The 17,876-nt window shown below is 41.9% G+C and overlaps 1 protein-coding gene across 2 annotated transcripts in view; it reads left to right on the top strand.

Annotated features, from left to right (window-relative positions):
- The window catches only part of Zswim6 (zinc finger SWIM-type containing 6), a 163,838-nt gene extending 146,218 nt beyond the window's left edge, over positions 1-17,620 (top strand). Inside the window, exons 8-14 of one of the 2 annotated variants that reach the window (XM_021180894.2) lie at positions 1,521-1,667; positions 3,238-3,498; positions 7,978-8,113; positions 11,066-11,223; positions 11,893-12,056; positions 13,629-13,710; positions 14,972-17,620. In XM_021180894.2, coding sequence (XP_021036553.1) covers positions 1,521-1,667; positions 3,238-3,498; positions 7,978-8,113; positions 11,066-11,223; positions 11,893-12,056; positions 13,629-13,710; positions 14,972-15,834 — 1,811 coding nt within the window. In that variant the 3' untranslated portion in view covers positions 15,835-17,620. The remainder of the gene's footprint in view (positions 1-1,520; positions 1,668-3,237; positions 3,499-7,977; positions 8,114-11,065; positions 11,224-11,892; positions 12,057-13,628; positions 13,711-14,971) is intronic. The other variant, XM_029468625.1, reaches the window with a different exon arrangement.
- The last annotated feature ends 256 nt before the right edge of the window (positions 17,621-17,876 follow it).

Below are 17,876 nucleotides of genomic sequence, written 5' to 3'. Positions count from 1 at the left end.
TGAATCGTGTCTAGTTTTTGGTTTGGGGTTTTGTTTTTTGTTTTTTGGGTTTTTTTTTAGAAAACATAAATTTTTCTGAGTAATTTTAGTTTTTAAATTCTGTTTTGTAAATTGTTCCATTTAAGAAATATAAAGTAAAAATGATTAATATGTTCAGAATCACGTTGGGTTAGACTGCTATGATTTGCCTTGGACTCGGGTGTACTGTAGCCCAGGCCTGAGTATCTCAGACACATTCTGTGTCGTCCTGCAGGAGATGAAACGTGTGTCTGGTGGTTCTTGATTCCTTAGGACTGTGTGTGTGTCTGTCCCTGAGCTGCTGCTGTTTGTCCTAATATTGAAGTGGATGTTAGTGTTAGGTGTGCCGCACAGTGACTTGTAAATGGACCAAGGTTAGTGAGTGTAGTTCTGAGTAGTTCAGTTCCCTCTGACCTGATTTGTCAGCTTTACGATTCTGAAAGAAAGTAGCCCCTCCTCTCTTTAAAAGTGTGTTTCTTAGAAATCTCTCACCTGCCTGTAGATTTGTCTACACACGGTTCTCTTAACCTTATACAATTTTTAAATCAAAATCCAGAGTTAGCTGTACCAGAGAGTGACGCCCTCCTTGTGCTCGCTATGCGGATGAAAGCCAGTGGCCAAGCAGGAGAAGGGTGGCCTTTCTGAGGCCTCGAGAACACAACTTGAATAAGGTTTCATGTGCTGTTCTTACGCGCTGAGAGTTAGTGATGTAAAATCAGAAGGCTTCTTAAGACGTGGTAAAGTCATGGAATAAGGCTTTGGCCAACTGTCAGTCAGTTTGTTAATCTGTGCTCCGGATAACTGGATTTTATTCTTTTAAAAGGGAGGTGCTGCTTTTTTATTATTTTGGTGAGCAGCTTTAAATAGCATTCGCTAGTAGATCATACTAGAAATCATTTGCAAGGATTTGTTTTCTCAGCACTTTAACACCAAAGAGCTAACATTCTGTAAAGAAAATGAAAAAAAAAAAAACATTTTTTTTTTTGTCAGAATCTACATCTACCTTGTGCTATAGCTCACTCTTGCTGAAGGTCCACTCTTAGCCCCTCTAACGGCAAGCACGGCTGCTGTGGAGTGATTAACAGTGCTCCTGTGAGGGATGGAGTCAACCCCAGAGCGTCATTGCTCCACTCCTCATTGAGATGACCCAGCGGGTGCAGGTGTGGTGACAGTGTGACGGTGCAGCTCCTCACCACCTCTGCTGACTCACTCAAGGGCACAACCGTGGCAGGATGAGTGCCTATGACAGGCCTGTGAAGGTTAGCCCATGATGCTGTTACACAGATGTGGGGAGCCATTCTTGGACTTGAGTGCCATTCAGATTGATTGATAGATGAACCATTACAACTCATAAGATGGGCATTATAGTACCTCTCAGCGGATAGTTTTTTAACTAACAAGGGGCTTTCCATCTGAATTAATTCCTAATTATTCTGAGAGCTGCTATCACAGTCTGTGTTACTCATGTTTCTCTCCCTTTTCTCCATTCCTTTTTTAAACAGAGCTGCCCCATAAAAGCATAACTTCGATAACCAATCTGGAAGGCTGGGTTGGACACCCCCTGGACCCTGTGGGCACTCTCTTCAGTAGCCTTATGGAAGCTTGCCACACTGACGGTGACGCCTTCTCTGGCTTCTCCGATTGTACAGGTAAACCCATTAGCGTTTGTTTGCTCTTCCCCTTTTCTAACCCCAGAATGGTGTTAGTTAGTCCTTGGTTTTCTTTATAGTATGTATTTTAAACAATATATTTATTTTTACTTTATGTATATTGGTGTTTTGCCTGCATGTGTATCTGTATGGTAGTGTCGGAGCCCCTGGAACTGGAGTTACAGAGTGTTGTGAGCTGCCTTGTGGGAACTTGGAATTGAACTCAGGTCCTTTGGAAAAGCAATCAGGGCTCTTTAACAAGTGAGCCATCTCTCCAGCCCCTACAGTATGTTTTATGAAGCCATGTAGTCAACAGAGTCTGTGGTTAGCGTTAGTGCGAGCTAGGAGGCAGGCACTCAAGCCTCAGGTGGGCTCCCCCATGGGAACATCTTCAGCATCAACATCTGGCCGTGTTTGTCAGTGACCCAAACAATACTCTCTGCTGGCACATGATCCTGCACTAAGAAATTAATAACATTTATGGCATGTTCAACCTTGATTATGATAAACAAACAGCTGTGTTCCATAGCTTTCAGAACTAGAATATTTAGTTGCTTTTCTTTGCATGAAAAGTGACTTAAATATTTTAAGTCTAATTTAACTATCGTATACGTTTCGAATGTTTGACACCATACATACCATAACAGAGATTTCTCTTCGGTCTCCTGGAAATTCAGAATCATCCCTCAAAAGCTCCCTAAGGCAGAGTTGAGAAGGGGTAAGGACTGTCCTTAGTTAGTCCTTGGATGAGATGGAACAGGTTTAATATTTTGTCCGTCTCAGTCTCGCCCTTGGTGGTTGCCTTCCTGAGTTGGGGGTCGGGAGTCCGAATTCGCATCCCCTGAGACTTGGACAACTGAAGTTACAGTTTTACAGTTTTACACTGACACTCTTGAACTGAGACGAGAGAAGGCGTCTCTGGCATTGACTGACCCTGAAGTTGAGTTGCATATGCTGTATTCTTTACTGATCTCACTGGAAATGTTAGTATTACAGAAAAAGTATGAAAACACTTTTCATGCACATCTTAAAATGTAGCATTATAGTCATATAATTTTTAACATTAACTTTTTATTGTTAGCACTTATTGGTTATACAATATGAATTTTATAACTCTGATGGCATGTGATTTTATTTTTGTTTGAAATCTTTTTCCACTCTTTAAGATCCTTAGTAACCCACAAATACTAATCCCACAAAACATACACTTTATCATCCATAGTCATGGTTTAAAATATACTAAACTTTAAGCCAGGCGTGGTGGCACACGCTTTTAATCCCAGCACTTGGGAGGCAGAGGCATGCTGATTTCTGAGTTCGAGGCCAGCCTGGTCTACAAAGTGAGTTCCAGGACAGCCAGGGCTATACAGAAAAACCCTGTCTCAAAAAAACAACAACAAAATCTAAACTTTAACGTAAAAAATTGAAATGTGAAACTTTGCGTTTTAATGTAAAAATTTGATGTTCTGACTTTATCAGAGAATTCAGGCACCAGTACTGATTAGAACATGTAATTAGTGCCTGACAGTATTGAATGTAACTTAGATACCCTCTTTGTGGCATTTTATAGACAACATGGGACAATGCAAGTCCCTGGAGTACCACCATCTGCCTGCACACAAGTTCTTAGAAGAAGGGGAGTCCTATGTGACCCTGGCTGTGGAGGTGGCCCTAATCGGGCTGGGGCAGCAGCGGCTCATGCCTGATGGGCTCTACACACAAGAGAAAGTTTGCCGGAACGAGGAGCAGCTCATCTCTAAGCTCCAGGAAATCGAATTGGATGACACACTGGTGAAAATTTTTCGCAAGCAAGCAGTCTTCCTATTAGAAGGTAACATGCTAAAAGGGTCTGGTGTATGTACTAATCTGCTCTGTTAAGAGCATAGTATGGATACATAGGATACGGTAGGATAGATTCACAGACCACCTGAGGCATGCTCACTAAGAAACCTGTCAACCTACTTAAAATATACACGATTAGGTTTTTATCATTTGGTTTAGGTTGTCATATAGGATAGCTTGTTTGAAATCAGGTCACTTGCTTTGTCATGGGCTATTTTTATTTCGGCTAGGTGGCTCCTGAGATAAATGCAATGTTGATGCTTGGCGAGATGTTCTTGGCACCTATGTACCCATTTGCTTGGTCAAGTAAATAGAAAGTAGACACTGATTGACACTCCTGTAGATTTATTGGCCTTTACAACATCTGGCCTTGTAGTATCATGTTTAATTGCCAACGAAGAACTAAGATCTGCAGGAGTGCTTTCTACTGTTCTTTAATAACGTCACTAGGTTTATTAGGCGTAGGTTCACCAAGGAAAAGGCTTCATAGATGAGCTGAAGCAGCAGGGGATTTTCTTGATCTTACAAAGTCTAGGTTTTGGCTGGCACTGTTGTTGAGGTATGTTTTCTCAGAAGTGTAAGTGTAATTAGTATAACTTATAGGGTGCAACTTTAGTTGTCTTAGTCATAGAAATCTCTTTGAGATGTGTGCTATAGGGTTTTTCTGTGATTGATGGTAAAATGTGTTCACATTTTATATCATGGACTGCTACAGACTATAGAGGAAATACTAATTTAAGACCTTTTTAATTTTTCCAAAACTAAGGATCTATTTGAGAGATATATTTTTTCAAATATATTATACATTTATACATTTTAAAAGGGAAATGTTCTTAAAGCAAGCCTTAATATGATTCTTCATTTGGGGTGGGGGGAAATAAAACCCCATTTTTAATTTTAAAGTATTCTCCTGTAGTTTGTCATTGTTAACTGTTATTCATTTATTAATATATAAAGATAAAAGGCCTGTCCTGGCTATTTTCAAGACTAATCCTGATTATTTAACTACTTCTTTTATTTTTCAGTTTCCTTCCACATAATCCCTTTTGATATCTAAGCAACATCATTGGCCCCAAGTCTTTTCAGTGTGGTCGTGATTTATCCCGACCTTTGATTGCCATTATATTGAAGTTCTGGAAGAGGACATGGGATTTTTCAAAGCTTATAGTTAGTGTGTGGTATCTTTATCATTTACCTTTTTTTTCTTTTAACTGTGTCTCTGTTCGTTTATTTATGGTTTTGGGTTGTTTTGTTTTTTTTTTTAACTCTTAGTTTTCAATTCACTCTCATCAAACTTTTTATTTTTTTAATATATGAGTGCTGTCTAAGGAAGGACTCTGACTCTCCGGGGCCTCCTTCCCTTTTCTGGCCCTCTAGAGCCCAGGGGTAGCTCTTACAGGACTAGGGAAGTCACAGGAGGCTGAGGGCCATTTCTGTAAATACTGAGGAGAGCAGGCTGCGGTAGTGACTTGAGTCCATGACCTCGTGGAGTTTTCCATGCACTCATAGTCTTTATAGGAGTCAGGAATGTCCTAGCATACCTGACACCTGAGAAGAGGGAGCAGTAGGTACCGTTGCCGAGTGTGACTCTTCTGCTGGCCATGGCACTGGTGGCTTAGTCACACATTAGAGAAGTGCCTTTGGGGAAACTTTGTGCCAGACGTCAGGGTTTTGTAATTTACTACACTTGAATTCTGGGATTATAGGTCATTATTAATCTAAAAGTAAATTTGTACTGCCTGACGTGGTATTATACTTGTTGATTCTTCATTTTGACTTTCTCTGAATGATAAGGAGATAATGTAGTGTGTTTAAAGGGAGCCTTTGAGAGGGAATGGAGAAAGTGAGGGAGAAGGGTTGTCTGCAGTACAGATTGCTGTAATCTGTCCTGCAGTAAAATGGACTGGAGGATTCAGTTGCCTGGGTGCTCGCTGTGTGGTAGCCAGGTGGGATCGCTAGGAGGTTTTTATTTCTCTCAGTGTTTTAGGAATTCACAGAGCTCAGAATCCAAGGTCAAGGGGTTGGCTAACTGTGCTTCTTTCTGTCTTTCCTTGACAGAGGGAAAGCAAGCTTTGACATCCTTTTTCCCCCCCTCTCTCCTCAGAAAAATGAGTTCTTGGAGAATTTTGAATCCTCCTCACCTCCTCTCCCAGCTCCTCCCAGATCCTTGCCCCACTTCCCTGTCCACCCAATTCTTAAAACAATTAAGTCTACTTTGCACTGCCCATATATACTCTTGGGTGTGTAACATTTCACTGGAGCACAAGGAGCCTGCCCTGAAAGAAATGGAGGCTGCCCCTCCAAGCAGCTGTGAGTTGCTAATAGCATTTTAGTCAGGGGTAGAACTAAATGCTACTATTCTCTTCTCCATGCCGTGCTGGAAGTCTATCTGGCTTGAACTTAGTAAGTTCTTCTGCATGCCGGCATAGCTGCTATGAGGTCCTATGCACAGCTGCCCTGCTGTTTCCAGAAAGCTAAGCTGTTTCTTTAAAGTTATCAACACCTCCAGCCTTCAGTCTCGCTGTTCCCTCTTCACAGTGACCTCTAATCCCTTGGGAGGATGAGAAGTGATAAATATATCCCATTTAGGGCTGATCATCCCAGCCCTTTATTCTCTCCACTTTGACCAGTTGTGGGCCACTGTTAATTGCCATCTACTTCCAAAAGAAGCTTCTGGGGTGAGGGGTGAGGGTGAGGGGTGCACTCATCTATGGTTGGAATGATAGGTCATCAGGCTCATTTAGCTGCGTGGTGGTAGTAGGTCCTCCCTTGAGGCCTATGACTTGCTCAGGCACAGGTTCTTAGACGAAGGTTTGGTTTTGACTTGTGCAGCAGGCTTCAAATCTAATCAGCAAGTGGTTGTTGACTCCATGGTATCTCTACCATGTTTGCACCACATGTGGGCGTATTTTGCCAGGCTTATCATTACTGTAGTGTGAAGAGTTCACGGCAGAGTAAAAAGGCACTAATCTTATTTCAGTGCATTGCTCTATCACTTCATTTAAGCATAATTCTCTCATAGCGTGTGTCTGAAAATATATTCATATTGTGGTAGGACTTTTGCTATTTGAGTTTGGAGATTCATACGCATTTAGTTTATCAGTATTGCAACTTATTTTGTGAACAAAAGGTGCATGTAGAACACTGTATCTACTTTTCATACTGTATTACTAAGTATTTTGAAATGTCTTACAAAGATTAGTAGATTTGGCAAAATTAGAAATTCATCCAGGATTATAATTAAGGCTAAAATATGAATTGTGTATGATTTTCAAAATATTTAAATAGTGAATAACTTAATAGCTTAAAAAATGCTAACCTGAAAATTGAATCACAAAATGACTTTTAGATCATTCTAGAATGATCTAGAATGTACCATGCTCCTACTCAAAGCTGAGTTCAGTAAACCTGTCTCACCATTTCTTCTGAACTGCATTTCTTGCATTCTAAATTCTTTTCCAGGGTGGTTTTTCTCATGGAAAACAAATGTGTTGTGTTCTCTGAGCAGTAGTGTCATGGCTCATAATTCTAGAAATCATGAAACAAATGTTACCCAAAGGTGACATGGAAACCAATTTATTAAACACTTTACAGTAACTAAACCTTGGAGCACCTAAGTGCTGAGTGTTAGAACTAACCACTGTGGTTTCCTTTCAAAGCCAAGGCCTGGACTTCCTCTGAGAGAAGCATTTGGGGAGCTCACAGGGGGCCAGAGCTGCCACTGCACTTGTCAGAATTTACTAAGAAATGAGTTTTGACAGCTTAAATGCAATTTTGCTTTCAAAATTGGCCTGTTGGAGCCCAGAAGAGTAATTTCTCGTTATTTTAATGTTTTTCCTTTGCTTATAGTGAATACCAAACGAGTAATTTATTAATCACTTTATGGAATTACTGTTTCTGCTTATTAGAAACAGTAGCATCCTGAGCCTGTGCTGAGGCCTCAGCGTCCTCCCAGATGGGAGACTGAGCTCTTTTCTGGACATGGCGCATCTGTCGGTGAGAATGCAGGGGCCATAGCATGGCGCATCTGTCGGTCAGAATGCAGGGGCCATAGCATGGCGCATCTGTCGGTCAGAATGCAGGGGCAGAGCTAAGCAGCCTTGTGTGCATTTCCATGTGCTCAGCTAACATACACTAAGAAAGAACTTCTCAGATTCTGCAAAGAGTGTGCTTCCGAGGGCTGCTTTATGGGAGGTTCTTGTGCGAGCTCTGTTCCTGGGTTCCCTGGTTCCTGTTTTAGCAGTGGAACACTTGGGGAACTGTTGGTGACTTAAAGCCTAAACTGGGACTGCGTCTTCAGGAACATTTGACTAAGGTTTTTTTTTTTTTTTTTTTCCTTTCTCCTGTTACTTAGTTCAAATTCTTAACTCTATTAGCTGTACATTTGCATAAAGAACTTTAAGTACAGTTCATAAGGGCTATTAGTTTGTTCTTTTGGAATGTAAACGCTGTATGTTCTCTTCCACAGCTGGACCATATAGTGGCTTAGGTGAAATAATCCATCGGGAGAGTGTTCCAATGCACACATTTGCCAAGTATCTCTTCACCTCTCTCCTACCTCATGATGCTGAATTAGCATACAAAATTGCACTGAGAGCAATGCGGTACGTATCTCCAGCCCCGCCCTGCGAGGCAGTCCACATTCCCCTCAGGGAGAGATGACCATTAGCTGATCTCATACTCAGTCATGTCTCTTACAGGCAGCAGAGAAGCTAAAGATACTATGTATCTGCTCCCTGGGTTGTTGTGAGGCGAGAAGCTAAAGATACTATGTATCTGCTCCCTGGGTTGTTGTGAGGCAATGTGTTTGCTATGTTTAAGCTAAAGATACTATGTATTTGCTATGTTTAAGCTAAAGATACTATGTATTTGCTATGTTTAAGCTAAAGATACTATGTATTTGCTATGTTTAAGCTAAAGATACTATGTATTTGCTATGTTTAAGCTAAAGATACTATGTATTTGCTCCCTGGGTTGTTGTGAGGCAATGTGTTTGCTATGTTTAAGGGGCGCATCCTTTTCTTAGCTGCGCATAGACTATGGCCATCATAGCCTCTTCTTAGTGGAATTTGAGAGTAAAATAACCAATGCTCTAGAGCAAGTGTGACACTGAGGAGACCCTTCATCTCTGAGACCCCAGTGGCAGCATCAGTACAGCTTCTAGGATGCAGCGGTGCACAGCTGGAAGCCAGGCGGATGTGTCTGGTGTGCAAGGCGTCCATGCCAGGCATCCCTCTGGTCTGTTCACTTTAGCTCCACTGCTCCCGTCCCCTCAGTGTTTTTGGTCATGGCAGTGAAAATAATCTCTGCCAACTCACTTGCTTCTTCTCACTTCCTTTGAAACATCAACTCACCAAATAATTGCTTTTATCATGGACTTGCTCAAAGTTGACACTTTCTGATGAGTTCTCAAGAGCCTGCTTTTAAATCTTGTATGTAACCTATTCAACTTGCAGAGCCAGAACGGACATCTGCCATTCTTAAGGCTTTAACCTTACCCTTCTGCTTTTTTAAATAATAAGTCACTCTTGTGTCTTTAATGGAAAGTTCATATTATATATTATTCTAATAGACTAAAGCCAAGCCCTGTATAGATCTAAAAGCCTGAGAATGTTTGATTCCATAAAAAGAAGCTTTTCATCCTCGTCTGTAATGCAGATAAGATTGGCACGTGAATCTGCCTAAGAATTACTGGTGTCACCAAAGGTGTTCTTACATCTCTCTGATATTTGTGTAAGAACCATATGCTAGTCGATTAGCCGTCAATTATATTTGTGTAGGGTTAGGGTACTGTGTGTGTGTACACCTCTGTAATAGAGGATTCAGGGCTGGTATGTAATTCACATGCACTTTTGACCACAGGAAACATCTGTAATGTACTAGAGGAATTTTCTAATACTCTCTTGATCTTTAAATTGCCAAAAAGTAAATAAGTAACTAACATGAGCAACAGTCCCCTCCCAAAATATTGCTTTATAACACTTGGACAATAGTTTAGAATATACTTTCATAAGTAGATATAAATTCCCAATTTTTTTGAAGCTGAAATAGAAGTCTTCCGGGGGAGGGGGGCAGGTGTTCACCTGTCTACTTACTCTAATCCAAAGAATTCCACTCGGAAGAAACTTAATATTATGAAATATTATGTTGCCTCCAGATACTGCTACTACTACCAGGCTAAAGTAAAGTGAAATGGGGGCCTGGTCCTGTGTGCTTCTGGCTTAGGGAAAGAAATCTTCTGCCCTGATGAATGCCTGGGCTATAGCAGAGCACAGGGAACGAACGGCGTTCCCCTTTGCCCTCTCTTATCTGCCCCTTGTACCCTATACAAGCTCTGCTGCAGAGCACCAGATCATTGCAGGATGCCAGGAACCTTGCAAGGAAAGGGGAGATAGAGCTACACCCTTGCTCCCTACACCCGAGAGAAAGGGTTGGTCAAGAAAGGGCAGCTCCTGTGCACTTTCTCATCTTTGCAGAACTGTTGACTACTTTGTAGCAACTCCAGCGAGGACCTGGCTAGAAAGGGCAGCTCCTGTGCACTTTCTCATCTTTCCAGAACTGTTGACTACTTTGTAGCGACTCCAGCGAGGATCTGGCTAGGGAGACCAGCATTCTTGAATTCTTTTAATTCTTTTTTTTTTTTTCTTTTTCTTTTTGAGACAGGGTTTTTCTGGATAGCCCTGGCAGTCCTGGAACTCACAATGTAGACCAGGCTGGCCTCGAACTCAGAAATCTGCCTGCCTCAGCCTCCCAAGTGCTGGGATTAAAGGCGTGCGCCACCACGCCCGGTTTGAATTCTTTTAAAAGCTGAATAACAACCCTGCTGAAATTCTCACTTCTTGATCCTCTACTTCTCCCTCTGAGCCTTGCGGGCTGCGTTCTCTGACTGCAAACTTTCCGGGGTCCCTAGCTCTTATTTCATAGTCCCTGAACTAGTAGGCTGGATGAAGCCAATGTGTTGATAATTCTTAAGGCATTATTCTAGTTAGAACTAAGCTGCTGATCTCTTTGGTAATTTCTATTAGAAGAAGTCACTAATGTGATTTGTTTTCAAGAATTGTTTATTGTCAACATAATTGAAGTTAGAAATCATATTAAATTCATGTTCAGTTCCGTTCAGCCTCTGGTTGATGAAATATAAGTTAACTTTAGATTCCTGAGGTCACAGGAATAAATCCTGTTAGAACTTAAAAATGTAGGAAGAGGAGCCCATTTTAGTTTTAACAAGTTAAAGACTTTTTCTCTACTGCTCTCTGTTGCAGATTCCATCCTAAATACCCATTTTTATCTTGTTTTATTTTTTGATGGGCGATAAGATTAAAAACTAGTTTGTGGAGATTAAAACTCATATTTCATAATTCTTGTGTCTGGGTTCTGGGTGTCCCTGAATGTCATGCAGTTTTCTTAGTGATGCTGCTTAGGAATGAAAGGAAGAGAGCTGTGCAGTTCCCCGAACTCATGCCCCAGACAGCACCCATCTCCGTAAGCATGGCTTCTTGTGGCCAGGATAATGGACCAATAATAACAGGATGGTCTTTTTTCCTTTCTCCTTACAGGTTACTAGTATTGGAATCTACTGCTCCGACAGGAGACCTCTCCCGCCCCCACCACATTGCGTCAGTCGTCCCCAACCGATACCCTCGCTGGTTCACTTTGAGCCACATTGAGTCCCAGCAGTGTGAGCTGGCATCCACCATGCTAACTGCAGCCAAAGGTAGTGTGATATTGAGAAACCACGTCGTCTCGGTGGTTTGCACTCTTTTCCTCCCAGAAGAGCTTTATATTATTGTTGTGTTTAACTCAAATTCTCCACAGTAGTATCACTATCAAATACGTTTCAAAGAATCTTTATAAAGATACTAACTTCATGCTTACTCCTGAGACAAATGGGTGCCACTCATTTGAGCCTGGTATCATCTTTATTTATATCATGTTACCATTTGTGCAGCACCCTGCCCCCAATAGAAACAAAATTAAATCATTGTGATTTAGAAATAGAACAAAAGATTTGGCTAGTTTTGTTGTCCTTGAAATATTCACTACAATACATACACAGAAGCTAGAAGAGCTGTTTGTTCTCGGTGTTGGTTGGTTCCAGATTATGTGTGCTTTTAGTCACTGTTTGGGGGGGTGAGGGGGAGTAGTGTGACTTGGCCAATCATCACGTGAAGCTGAGATGTGTATAGTCTTCAATGGCTATGGGACATTGAGTCATAGCACCTGTACCAGCTGGGAGCCTCCCAAGGAAGTGAGCGTGTGCTTTGCATTTCAAGTTCTTTGGTCCTCTGGGTTTGCCCGTGTGTGATTGCATGGCTTTTCTCTTATTTACGTTGCTTCGCCTACATTGGACTCGGTTTGATTTGGTTTTCCTTGGTCCTTGCAGGCGATGTTCGGAGGCTGGAGACAGTATTAGAATCCATCCAGAAAAACATCCACTCCTCATCACACATCTTCAAACTTGCCCAAGATGCATTTAAAATAGCAACTCTCATGGACAGCTTGCCAGACATCACTCTTTTGAAAGTGTCTCTGGAGCTGGGCTTGCAGGTACTACTGGTTCTTTCTGGGGTGCTAAAGACTGCTGCTAAGCAGCCCTCATAGGGATGTTCATTTTAGTTTTTCAATGATTCTTTAGAGCCCAAGTGTGTTGGACTTTTTAACAGTGCCATCTTTCAGAACTCTGGTCACTTTAGCTCAGCCAAAGTTTAGTCCCAGCTAAGGCAACAATACAGTCAGAATCCTTATGTGTGTTCCTCAACTTTAAAAACATTTTTTCCTGACTTACAGCTTTAAGATTTCTATTTCTCTTGTGAATGAGTGGAAAGATACTGCCGACCAGAGACCTGAATGATGCTAGAGCATGCAGGAAAGATTCGGTTGTAAGGGTTGACTTTTTAGAGGCAGTCTGAATTTTTATTGATGTTTGCATTGGACAGTTCCGTCTCCTTTTTATAACATCAAGAGAACTGGGTAAAAGACGGGGCGGTCAGCCTGGTTTCTGCTTGAGATTGCTGCAGCACACAAATGCAGGAAGATTTGGAATCTGTCACCCAGGTGATGTCATCCTTACAGTTCCTGCACGGAGTACACTGCAACCAGGGACTGTTTGGGCTTTCTTTGTGAAGCCTGTGCTAACATTTGTGTTCTCACTCATTAAAAAGTAGTTATGCCCTACCTAAGCATGGGAATTAGAATGCCCTGATTAGATTATTGACTTGTTTTCTAAGTTATCGATTCTTCCTTTCAGTGATGTATTAATAATGTTTAATGCAGTGGGAAAATGCATATGTCACTAGTAGCATGAGATAGTGTATAAACCAAGGTGCAGAGATTGCTTTTAAATGTGGTTCAAAATTTATTTTCTTAAACATAAATTCTTGTTATTTGATTTATTTTGTTATAAATTGTTGAGGGTGTTATACAGAAAGGGACATTAATATGATTTTTCTGTGCTCTTGAAATTCTGGGTTAATGGCAAATTGGTGAAAACTCACCTGCTTTGCCTCATTCTTTCTAAAACCCAAGAAAGAATTTCATGGGTTCTTTGTAAGGCTTTCAAGTGTTCAAATAGTTATGAACATAAGGAGACAGAGAAGTTTATCTTGGAAATTCTTAGTAGAATGTAGGAGAGGGAGGGAAGAGATCAGCAGTGATGCCAAAGATGGCTTCTTCCAGTTGATCTGAGCTACATCACGGTCAGAGATCGAAGGAGGAACCAGTTACTGTTCTACAGCAATCTTTACCCACACGTGCCCCCCCCCTTTGATGAATTCATAAGAAACCTCAGAAATCGTGTCTTAGAATACTAACGCTAGGAAGGAGAAGACAGCCAGGCTCTTCTGGCTTCTCAGCCCCATCCTGTGACTCACACAAGAAAAGACATGGAATGACTTTGCCACATGTGACTAGTGGACCCGCCAGAGGTGCTGAGTGAGCTTCCTATAGGCCTCGCAGGCCAGGGCAAGACCAGCTGGGGAAGCCAAGTTTTACTCTGACCTCAAGTGCTTTCTGGCCCCCTGGGAGTAGAGTCTACCTAGTAGTTTACACTGTGAATTGTTTTTTTTTTTCCCCGTTGACATAAAATTATATTGAAAACATTTTGTCACCCTGCTCTTGTAGGTCATGCGAATGACCCTCTCAACCCTCAATTGGCGACGTCGAGAAATGGTGCGGTGGCTGGTGACATGTGCTACTGAAGTGGGTAGGTAACTTGGAGGAGAAGCTTGTGATAGGATCTCATCTCACATTATGAGAAGCCCCCGTGCCCTCAAGCACACACTGGGGACTCGCTTCTCCAAACCTCACCCTTCACTGCACAGAGCTTCTAAGCTGTCCCAGTGGGCAGCTCCAGCCTCTTACTTTAAATGGAGGGAATTGGTGAATGTGCTGTCCATTCAGTTCCTATATCCATCTCATCCCTGCAAGGGCCCTAGGGAGAGGATGGCCACCTTGTGTGGCTTGGATGGACTTTGAAGTGTGTGAGAAATTGTAGCGGGCCATAAGAGAATCATCTGGCTGGCTGTCAGCTGTGACTTAGGGGCCCTTGAGGCCTAAGGTTTCCCCTTTGCAGGACAGAAAGAGCACAGACATTGGTGGCCATGGCTGCTTAAAACAGCCTTTCTTCCTGCTTATGTCACAGAAGGAAGCACAGCTCTTAGTGAGATGTTGCCTTGAGATTCTGACAGGAGACACTGTGAAATATGCTTACTGTCCTTCCCTCATGTGACATGCTATTCCAACAATCATGAATTTGATCTCAGTATGAGAATTATCTTTAGATTATTAAAGTGCTCTGTTGCTAAAATGTTACAAAGATATTAGGGCTTTGAGAAGTGCCCACACCCCTGCTGATGTGCCAGGGCCGACTCCTACTTTGTGTAGGTGAGCTCTGTGTACAGGCGCTTAAAGACTACATTCGTTTCCAGCGCCTGTATCATCGGCAGTTCTCTTCTGTTCACTTTTTCTCTCCTGAGTCTGGGCGATATTTTCATAATTGTAGGTCTTAGAGTTTTGTGTTGTATATCTTTTAAACTTAAACATACCACGCCACATATATTAAATCCCTATTTGTGGGAAGGTTACCCCTTTGTTTTGTTTTGTTTTTTATTTTGTTGGCCTCCAGTTCTACAGTGAATGACTGGCAAGAGGTCCCAGCGAACAAGTCCTCATTAGTAACAAACCATTGTCTGAAATGGCAAGAGGCCCAGTGCAAATACCAGCCACCAAGAGACTTGTTTCCTTATTATAGGGAGTTCGTGCTCCTTTCGGGCATTTCACAGAAGAACAGTGCAGGTAACCTTATTCTGAAAGGCTGCTCCCAGGCACGGTACCTTCAGTGTTCCCGTCTAGCTCCTGTTCTGCAGTGGCTAACAGTATGAGCAAGCATCAATTGTGAACGTGCAAACAGAACCTTATCCAGACTTCCTGTTAGCAGTAATAAGGTTTGTTTATGTTCCTTGCAGGCGTTTATGCCCTGGACAGCATCATGCAGAGCTGGTTTACACTTTTCACTCCCACAGAGGCCACGAGTATTGTTGCGACTACCGTGATGTCAAACAGCACCATAGTCCGCCTCCACCTGGACTGCCATCAACAGGAAAAGCTGGCCAGCAGTGCCCGGACGCTGGCATTGCAGTGCGCCATGAAGGACCCACAGAACTGCGCCCTCTCTGCACTGACCCTCTGTGAAAAGGACCACATAGCTTTTGAGACGGCGTACCAAATCGTCCTCGATGCTGCTACCACCGGCATGAGCTACACACAGCTCTTTACAATAGCACGGTACATGGAGCACCGTGGGTACCCGATGAGGGCCTACAAGCTGGCCACGCTGGCCATGACCCATCTCAACCTGAGCTACAATCAGGACACACACCCTGCCATTAATGACGTTCTGTGGGCCTGTGCGCTTAGTCACTCCCTCGGTAAGAATGAGCTAGCAGCTATAATACCTCTGGTGGTTAAGAGCGTCAAATGCGCAACGGTACTGTCGGACATTTTGCGCAGGTGCACCCTGACCACCCCGGGCATGGTGGGACTTCATGGAAGGAGGAACTCTGGCAAGCTCATGTCACTGGACAAAGCCCCCTTGCGGCAGCTCTTGGATGCCACGATTGGGGCCTATATCAACACAACGCACTCACGCCTCACACACATCAGTCCTCGGCACTATAGCGAGTTTATCGAGTTCCTCAGCAAGGCCCGAGAGACCTTCCTCATGGCACACGATGGACACATCCAGTTTACACAGTTCATCGACAACCTGAAACAAATCTACAAAGGCAAGAAGAAGCTGATGATGTTGGTTCGGGAGAGGTTTGGTTGATAGAACTTGTATGAATGGGGTGGGGGTGGGGCGGGAGGGACGGTTTGTTTTTACTTGAGCCTGCCTTTGTACCCTTTTTAACTTAAAGAACAGAGCCACACCGGTATTATATGTGTATAGTTATATTGCGTTTGCAGACTAAATTGTCATGTTGTGAAAGTTTGTGTGTTTTTACGTTTTTCCCTTTTTCTTTCCTTTTGTTTTTAATTATTTTTATTATTATTATTATTATTGGTTTGTGTGAGAGAGGTTGAGAAGGTTTGGTTTACACTGAGTATATGTTGTCAAGTGGCGAAAGTCCACATAGCTCTCCTGTTTTCTGTATACGTTCACAGCCTCAAAAAAAAAAAAAAAATAATTGAAATGGCTTTAAAAACCAAACAGAGCACCTCCATCCTGTGATAAGTACCTCGAATGGATTCAGCTTTACTCCTTTGTAACTCATCCTCACATTTTCAGCATATGTAACAAACCAACAAAAGGAAATACTAGTAGTGAAAAGGCTGACCCACGTGGCTTTGCAGTGCTCTTCGTCCAGAAGCATGGCACACGATGCTTGTGCATGTGGAAACTTAGCGACTGTCAACATACATTCTCAGGGATTTATCCAAAAAAAATTAAAAAAAAAAAGAATGAGAGCATTTATTGTACTGTATATATATTATAGTATATGTCTGAATATTGAAAATATAACATTAACTAATTTATAAAAAATATTCTATGTAATGCAAAAATACTTGAAGCTGCAGTAGCTTGGTTTTAAACAAAAACAAAACATGGAGAGGAAACGTAGCAGAAGGACAGAACGTGCGCGCGCCTTGCTTCGGGGTTGGCTCAGGCCGTGAACCTTCCTGCCGGGCGGTGACTGCGTGGCTGGACTGAGATCTATGGGGAAGATTCTATACGTATATATATATATATATATACAGCTTCTGTATACATATGTATATGTAGACACACAGACACCAACAACCACTACACCACACATGCTTGTAACAGGCACTTGAATAGAGAGGGGCAACACACAGCAAGCCTTAGCATTAAGAACATACAGTGTGCCAGAACCGGGGTTCGTGCCTCCTAGCCTAGGAAACTTAAAATATCCTTTTGACACAAAACGCAAAATGTTTTCCAAGACAATTGACATGATACATTACGCCTTTGCAGTGAGCTAATAAGCTAACATTTGTGCACAGATAACATTATATATATTATATATCTATTCTGCATAGGGATTTTGACTTTGTGCAGGACAGAAAGTTGTGTAGGTCTGACTGTTCTACTTTTCAGTTCTCTCTCTCTCTCTCTCTCTCTTTAATATATTTTATTTTCTCTAGAATTACTCAAACAGAAGCAGCCTTCTATCTTGCCTTTGTCTTAATGCTTTAAAATAACCAAACTGGAGATCTAACTACCAAACTGTTCATTATATTATTAAAATACCAACCTTGGTTACAGTGTAGTGTCTTTACTTTAGCTGATGGTTCTGTAACCTTGTGCTTTTTAAAGCAACCTTATGTTTTGGTGCAAAAGTCGTCCTGTGTCTCTTGTTCCCTTCATTAGAAAACATGCTAGAGGTATGTTTGTAGGTATTTTTGTTTAGAAGAACTATTTCATGCGCTCCATTTTATTTATTATAATAGGTAAAAAGAAAAAAAAAAAGGTTGTACTTCTTCACTCATGTAAACATGCTCATGAAGTTGAAAGTAATTAAGATTTGATACACTGATATCAATTTATTTATGTAACTAAATCACTGTTTTATAAACTTGTTAATGATCAACAATTTTTGTTTTGATTAAAATTAGTTTTTTGAAAGTTGATTCTGCCTCGTTTATGGTATATCTACCTTGTTACACTTGAGTTGTGTGTTCATTAACTATTACTGAGTCTAAATGTTTAATAGCAGCTACATTCATCCTCCAATTATCCATGCACTGAATTCTGGGTACTTTCTTAGGCCCTAGAGATAAAGACAGTGGCAAGCAGAATGAGGGCCTGGCGCTTGCTGTCTGGTATCGAAGACAGGTATAAATGAGAGG

This window comes from Mus caroli, chromosome 13 (assembly GCF_900094665.2).
Source record: "Mus caroli chromosome 13, CAROLI_EIJ_v1.1, whole genome shotgun sequence".
Classification (NCBI taxonomy): Eukaryota; Metazoa; Chordata; class Mammalia; order Rodentia; family Muridae; genus Mus; species Mus caroli.
The sequence above is the reverse complement of the archived record's forward strand: the minus strand, read 5'-3'. Positions and strand labels throughout refer to the sequence as shown.